The 8,456-nt window shown below is 39.4% G+C and overlaps 1 protein-coding gene across 1 annotated transcript in view; it reads right to left on the bottom strand.

Moving 5' to 3' along the window:
* Nucleotides 1-466: 466 nt before the first annotated feature.
* The window catches only part of LOC119426094 (raftlin), a 31,800-nt gene continuing 23,810 nt past the window's right edge, over nt 467-8,456 (bottom strand). The window contains exons 2-3 of the mRNA XM_037693652.1: nt 7,387-7,495; nt 467-1,228 (exon numbers count right to left, since the gene is read on the bottom strand). Coding sequence (XP_037549580.1) covers nt 467-1,228; nt 7,387-7,495 — 871 coding nt within the window. The remainder of the gene's footprint in view (nt 1,229-7,386; nt 7,496-8,456) is intronic.

Here is an 8,456-nt window from a genome sequence, read left to right as displayed (position 1 = left end):
AAAGTTATATATTTCATTCTATGTGTGATGTATCTATATAATATACGAGTTTCACTTTCTGAAATGATTGACCCAAAAAAAAAAAAAAAAAACTTTTTCATGGTATTCTTATTTTGAGAGATGCACCTGTACATCCCCTCTGGGCTGAACATCTTACTTGATGCACGTCCCATCTTTACACCAAGTATTACAATAAATGAGAAAACTTCAAAACAACTATATTCTCTGCTTCACTGGTATATACTGTATGTAAAAAACAAACCATTATCATTCGGGAGGTGGAAAAACCCATCAACGAGGTGTGCTCCGTAGATAAAATGTTGAGTCATGTGGTCGAGCCAGTTTGCATCCAGGTCCGTGATTAGCCCCGCCTCCTTTTGCACTTGAAGTGGCACTCTGAGGGAGTAGAACCTCAGGGAGGTGTTCAGCTCTCCCGTGTGGTTGTACAGAGCGAACAGCTGTGTCCCTACAGATACAAAACAGGAAAATTAACAAGTGAAAAATAAACTGGGTAAAACAAACGGGGCTTTGCATACTTACTGGCCTGAGCTGGTGGGGATGTTGCACCCTTGTCCTTCCCAGATTTCTTTAGTCTGATATGGTTGTTGTTATGTGTCGTCACTCGATTTGAGTCCAGTTTTCCATCACCCAGCTCTGGGGAGCTGAGCCAGCTGTCGGAGCTCGAGCCTCTTTTTTCTCTCTGATGTGAAAAGTTAGAATGTTTCTCTGCAGATCCGGTGAAATGTTTATCTTCAGCTAATTTACATAATGTACCTGCTGTTCCTGGTGGTTTCACATTAAACTGATTTCCTCTTGCATCTGTTATGTTTTTAACTTTGTCTGCATCAGGTTTGACGTGATTCTGAAGTCCGTTTGTTGACTTTCTGACATCCTTCTGTGAGGTTTCAATGTGGTCCTCCTCTGGACTGAGTGCTAAACTCTGAGCTCGTTTCAGACCCCCGGAAACTGAAGCGTTGCATTCCACAACGCCACGATCCACATCTTGAGATTCACAGCAGCAGAAATCAGCTTCTGCGTCATTCGAATTAGGTTCTGTAGGATCAGTTGGGCTTGTGTTGGCGCTGAAAGGGTGTCGATGAATGGGCGACGGGCTTGAGTGTAAAGACGACAGCTCCTCGGGGTCCCAGTGACCCAAGAAATACGGTCCACTGCCAGGCTGCTGAAGAAAGCCTACAAACATCACTCCTTGTTCCGCCACATCCTGGATCTGCAAAACAGACACAGCATTGTCATATTCATAAACTGTTTTAGATCGCTCTCAGTTTAAAACTAAATCTTACCTTGAAAATAGACAGGTTAAGCCTTTTTGGTCAAATCTTATGCTCACATTAAATCAACATTGTGAGATCTCACACAACCTGGTGGCACTTGGAATACAGGTACTTGTCATAGAATTAGAATACCATGAAAAAGTTGATTTATTTTAGTAATTCCATTCAAAAAATGAAACTTGTATATTATATTCATTCATTACACACAGATGGATATATTTCTTCTGATGTCTCTGGTTCAGGAGTGGTTTGACTTGAGGAATGAGACATTTGTCTAATCAGCTGATCAGGGTGTGACACCAGGAGTTTACAAAATTGAATTTCTTCACAATGTTCTAATTTTCTGAGACAATGAATTTTGTTTTTTTCATTATCTGTAAACAAACTCATCAAAATTACAAGAAATAAAGTTATATATTTCATTCTATGTATGTTTATTTATTTTAATGTTGATGATTATAACTGACAACTAATGAAAATCCCAAATTCAGTATCTCGGAAAATTAGAATATTGTGAAAAGTTTCAATACTGAAGACACCTGGTGCCACACTCTAATCAGCTAATTAACTCAAAACACCTGCAAAGGCCTTTAAATGGTCTCTCAGTCTAGTTCTGTAGGCTACACAATCTTGTGGAAGATTGCCGACTTGACAGTTGTCCAAAATATGACCATTGACACCTTGCACAAGGACGGCAAGACACAAAAGGTTATTGATAAAGAGGCTGGCTGTTCATAGAGCTCTGTGTCCAAGCACATTGATAGAGAGGTGAAGGGAAGGAAAATATGTGGTAGAAAAAAGTGTACAAGCAATAAGGATAACCGCACCCTGGAGAGGATTGTGAAACAGAACCCATTCCAAAATGTGGGGGAGATTCACAACAAATGGACTGCAGCTGTTCTAGAATTGCTCTGCTCAAGGTGGCTGCATGTTGGAGCAGCTCTGTTACTTTCATTTTGAGATTTTGCATTTGGAAACTTTAATTCCTCTTTTTCTGGATGTAAATCACATTTTTTGGATGATTGTTTCCTCTGGTATCTGATGCTGTGCAGCTGGAAGGATTTTTACTGAAACTTTTTTAGTTTTGGACATTTGTTATGATGCGTAACCATGGCAACAAGGCAGTTTTCTACAACCAACTGTAGCTGATTAACATCTCAAAAGCTCAAATAATATCTCAACTACAGCCCCAAATCTCAAATGAGTTGAAAAGGCTGTTCTGTGGACGCATTCTCATCTACCTGCCGGCTGTGCTTGAGTGCCTGACCGCTGGGATCCTGGTGCTGGCAGGGGACGCGGCTCGTGGCAGCGGAGGGACAGGATCGTCCCTCTGCACCTACAGTTGGCTGTCTGCAGCGACGAGGAGCTCGGCAGACTGCTGGGAGGAGCGAACATCACTCTGGGAGGAGTTCTGCTCTGCATTCGGGCGGTCCTACAGCCCAGGGAAACCGAGAGGCCAGCCGAGTCTGGGTGGACGGATCGGACGGCATCTGCAGCCAGTTTCTTAGGGTCCACTGTGGGATGGACTTTTACAAGAGATCCTTCCTGCTTCAAGCCATCAGTATCTATAACATCTCTTAATGAAATGAGGATAATGAGTTACAATAACAAAATAATTTCCCTTTGGGATTAATAAAGTATTTTTGAATTTGAATTGAATTGAATTTGAGTCAGTGCTTCAAGAACCACCATGCACAGATGTATGCAAGACGCATACAGCTGTGACATTCCTTGAGTCAAGCCACTCTTGAACAAGAGACAGCATCAGAAGTGTCTCGCCTGGGACTGCTGCTGAGTGGTTCAAAATTATGTTCTCTGATTAAAGTAAATTTTGCATTTCCTTTGGAAATCAAGGTCCCAGAGTCTGGAAGAAAAGAGGAGAGGTTCAGAATCCATGTTGCTTGAGGTCCAGTGTTAAGTTTTCACAGTTCGTGATGCTTTGGGAGGCCATATCATCTGCTGGTGTTGGTCCACTGTGTTTTTTGAGGTCCAAGGTCAATGCAGCCATTTACCAGGAAGATGGAGCACTTCATGCTTCCTGCTGCTGACCAACTTTATGGAGATGCAGATTTCATTTTCCAACAGGACTTGGCACCTGCACACAGTGCCAAAGTTACCAGTACCTGGTATAAGGACCATGGTATCCCGGTTCTCAATTGGCCAGCAAACTCACCTGACCTTAACCCCATAGAAATCTATGAGGTATTGTGAAAAGAAGATGTGATACACCAGACTCAACAATTCAGAAGAGCTGAAGGCCACTATCAGAGCAACCTGGGCTCTCATCACACCTGAGCAGTTCCTCAGACTGATCGACTCCATGCCACACTGCATTGCTGCAGTAATCCAGGCAAAACGAGCCCCAACTAAGTACCGAGCGCTGTACATGCTCATACTTTTCGTGTTCATACTTTTCAGTTGGCCAACATTTCTAAAAATCCATTTTTTAATTGGTCTTAAGTAATTTTGTAATTTTCCAAGATAATGAATTTTTAGGTTTTCATTAATTGTCAGTTATAATCATCAACATTTAAATAAACATTTGAAATATATCAGTCTGTAATGAATGAATATACAAGTTTCACTTTTTGAATGGAATTACAGAAATAAATCTACTTTTCCATGATATTCTAATTTTATGACCAGCACCTGTATGTGTTGGGATTACTCTGAACTACTACCACGACAAACGTGAGCTCATGATCTGTAAAATTGATCAATAGTCTGTAGCAGCTACCTTCAATCAGTTTGTCCCTAAAAATTAATAAAGTTTTTTTCATAGGTTCATTAAATTTTGTTCACTGTTTTGTGAGATCTTTTGCTAACACAGCCAAATGAAATTGCTCGTGCACACAGACAATGGCACCACTGCCTGCCTCCAATCATAATTCTGAGGGTGGTGCGTTTCACAGCACCACAAATAAATTCTGCTCCGGCCCGACTCCTTTCTTCTGACAAACAAAGCCTAATTTACACACAAACAAAGGCTGACAGATGGAAGGTGGGTCCTCTCCAGTGCAGCACCTTACCTGATCAACTGGGAAGATCAAATATTCAAACGACAAAAGGACCTCATTATCTTTACACTTCCACGTGTGTAGGTGTGTGATGGTGTTTGCGTGCGCTCCCTCCCACCGAGCTCTGGTGGTTAATTGTCAGTTGATATTTGTGCTGACAGTTGTGTTCAGGCTCCACAGGAGAGAAATCAGATCGCAAACTAGCACACACACACACACACACACATATATATGACTTTTGAAGAGTCTTTATCGCCCACAAACACAGTTTACACACACACACTCTCAGTTTTATCTGATCAGTTTGTCCGGAGAGATGAGGAGAGTGGGCAGACGGGTTCAGAACTGGAAAAACTGAAGTATTTCAAAACTACACCCAGAGAACCAGAGGGTCTGTGTCTGCAGCTCCTGGGTCTTTATCTCCAACTCTCCCCGTGTCAGCCTGTGATCTGATTGGTTATTCACGTCACGCTGCCGGAGACGATCACATTATGCTCAGTGATGTGCATTTCATCCAATCAGGGTCTTCTTTGTGCTCTCTGGGTGTTCAGATGCAAATCTATTCAATAGAGCACATTTTCATTTCCCAATGTAAGACCACTGGCGTATTCATGAGCACAGAAGCCGAAAGTGAACGCAGCAGCAGATACACTGTGCAAAAGTCTTGAGCCACACATATTTTTCTATATTTGTGTGAAAGTTTATGAAGTATTCACGCTATTGTGATCCATTTTTCTTCCGTACGTTTTTCAGCATCTTTCTCGCTCCGCAATTTTTGTGTTAGTTCAAAACATTCAGCTCGTTCAAAAGGGTGCTATGACTTTTGGTATTGGTTCAACTTTAGCTTTTTGAAATATTTAGCCTTTCAGACATTTTTTTTCCTCATAGGAAATGAATTGAGCTCATTTTACATCCTTCATACCTTTAGATCTGTTTACAAACTTTTACTGCTCCTTTCAGCTTCCTTGTGCAAATGTAAACTTTTTTCAGCTACTTTCAGCTGTTTTTTCAGCTATTTTGTCATCCTTTCAGATTATTTGGGCTAACTACAACATTTTTGTGCTTCTAACTTCTTTCTGCTAGTTTCAGCTTATGCTTGTTTCAGCTTATTTATGCATGTTTCAGCTTTTTCAGCTACTATTTAGCTGTTTTTATGCTAATTTTAGCCTTTTTTGTTGCAAATTCCATATTTATTGCACTCATTTCAACTTTTTTTTTAGCCCAATTCAGTAAAAATGTACTCTTTCCGCTTCCTTCTGGTATTTTCAGTGTCTTTCTGCTGTATTAGTTAAATTTCAGCTGGGGCTTTTTTTGTGCTAATTTCAGCTTTTTTCAGATAAGATCCACTTCTTTCAGCCTTTCTCCCTTGTTTCAGCTTTTACTGCTTATACAGCTGCTATTTAGCTCGTTTAATGCAAATTTTAGCTTTTTCAACTAATTCCATTTATTTTTTTTATTTTTTTTTTAGCTCAATTCAGTTATTTCCCGTTCCTTCTGGTAGTTCAAGCCTCTTTTTGGCTTTTCAGCTACTTTTGAGCAATTTTTTTTAGCTAATTTTATTTTTTAAAGCTAATTTCCTATTTGTTGTGCTCATTTCTGCTTATTTAAACTGAATTCAGCAAATATGTGTTTCTTCTTCTTTCTTCTACTAATTTAAGCTTGTTCTTTCATTTCAGCATGCTATTCAGCAAGTTCTTCTGCAATGAGTATTCACACTGAATTTTTACAGGAAATGAAATTTCTCTAATTTTTTAAAAATATTTTCGTTCCAGTGGTTGTACCAGCTTTAAATTTTTAATTATTATTTTGTTAACTCACTTAAAACTAATGCATTATAAATCACTCAGTGAATGAACAAGTGTAGTGTTTAAAAATAGCTGACTTCTTAGCTAAATTTTTATTTTTAACATTTTTTATCCACAAAAGCTGTCAAAGAGAACACAGACTGAACAGCACATATTTACGAGCAACACAATAGCAGGTCCTGTCTCACGTCTTCGATCAGTTTTAGCATTTTCATTTTAAAGGACGTGACTTTCTGATACAGTTTATGTGAGATGAAAAGGTTTTCAGGTCTTCCTTGTCCCCTACTTGTTCAGATTTTTTTTTTTAACTATTATTATTTTAATGCACAACATGATAGGATCTGGACTAATAGCTTTTTGGGAAGGTGTGTAATTCAATGGATTTTCAATAACATAAAGCTAATAATAAAATCTTCTGGCGAGATGCAAGGATGGACTGAAAAGTACAAAAGCTGTGTATAAAAACTTTGGAAGACTTGTAGAAAATCCTATGATAATTTAAAAATGCATAAGAAGGTCTATAATTGTACAGCAAAATAAATACCAAAACTGCTGCTCCGATTATGAGGAAATCCAGGGTTTTCCTTTTAATATGATTTACCAAATTAAATGGAGTCTTCCAGTTACAGGAAAACAAGATGTGCAACTATTCTACTGATTTCCTTGTTCTTGAACAATAAACACAAATCAAATATTTTCCATTATGTAAATTAAACAGTATTCAAAAAAGGGAAAAGCTCTAATTAAACCTGATTTATTTGAGCTACAGAAGCTCTGCACGTCAGGGCCAAAAGAAAGGTTTAGCGTTAAGCAAAAACAAACAATTACAGTCAGTTGACTGAAGCGTTTTGTGCACTGTAATGTTCGTCACAGCTCCTGCAAAACTCAGTAAACACACAAAAAAGCATCGTGCCAAGAGTGGTGTTAACGAGGAGTAGAAGGGAAGCATTAAGTTTCAATAAAAGTCTGGTGATAAAAATTCTTGGAAATGTGCTTTCCTAGAAAAAAAAAGAAGTTCTCTTGTCACGGTCTCCTTTTAATTAAGTGAGAAGCATTCAGTGCCAGTCAGTTAGATACACCACCGTATGCTACCACTAGAAAGACTTTGCACAGAATAATCCTAGAAATGAGCAGCTACAATCTGGCTTGAGCGTGATACAATCTTAAAATATGTGCCAAGATATAAAATAAAGTGCATCTTTTAAGAAGTGGTCCTGTGACACATGAGCCGTGTAACTTTTCCCGTGTGGACATGCCGTGCTCTAAACCAACCTTTTTCACGTAGTTCTGAATCATTTCTGGGTCTGCAGCCTGTTGACTGGCCACACAGACGTCCGTCTCCAAACGATGTCCTGCCCACCTCAGATTACTTTTCTCTAAACTGCGAGATTAAAAAAAAAATTAAAAAGAGCGTGAGAGAGCACAATAATTAACATAAAGCCTTTGGTTTGTGCATTGTATCCCTCAGGTTGAATCAGAAAGTGTCAAATGTTTTTCTAAAGAGGCCATAAAAAGGTATGAATAGTCAGTATCTATCCTGTTGTAGATAGCTCCTTGAACAATCAAAGAAATAAAGTTGAACTCTGACCAGATTGACAAGCTAATGGCTAGTCTGAAAGCAAAGCGGGATAGTGCTGTTGCTGTACAACTCCATTCTTAAAAGTTTTACAGTGGTTCATGTGAGCGGTTTTATAAATCTTTACATCACTGTCAGTTTTGTATCACACAAATATTTATATAGAATTCTGTTTGGTATTTGTGAGCACAAACAACAACCAACTCACTGGGCACCGATTGTTGGTGACTAACGGCATTAGTGAGGGAGTTTCCACGATGGCTTATAATGTTTGCGGTAGTTAGTCTCAAAGTTGTTGTTGGTCTCTGGAGCTCGTCTTGAACACTTTTCAGTTTAGTTCCCCTCCAAGCTGGTCTCCAAACTCACCACACTGGGCTTGGAGAAGTCCATCTGCTGCTGGATACTGGACTTCCTGAGAATTGGCAGTCACCTATCCTCCACACTAGTCCTCAGCATCGGTACACCTCAGGGTTGTGTCCTCAGTCCACTCTTGTACTCTCTATTTACGCATCACCAAGCACAGCTCTAACGTCATCCTCAAGTATGCTGATGACACCACCATCTTGGGCCTCATCACTGACAACTACTATATTCTACCATGTTGTTGTTTACTATTTTTCTTTTGGACTTTGTAAAGATATTTATTTTCACTTTTGGTGCTTTATTTTGTACCCTTATTGCAGGCATGGGCAAACCCCGGCCCGCGGGCCTTGAGCTTTTTAAATAGTCTGCCGAAATTGTCCAAAATTTGGACAATTAATAAAAT

This window comes from Nematolebias whitei, chromosome 19, assembly GCF_014905685.2.
Source record: "Nematolebias whitei isolate Nwh7 chromosome 19, NemWhi1, whole genome shotgun sequence".
Classification (NCBI taxonomy): Eukaryota; Metazoa; Chordata; class Actinopteri; order Cyprinodontiformes; family Rivulidae; genus Nematolebias; species Nematolebias whitei.
The sequence above is the reverse complement of the archived record's forward strand: the minus strand, read 5'-3'. Positions and strand labels throughout refer to the sequence as shown.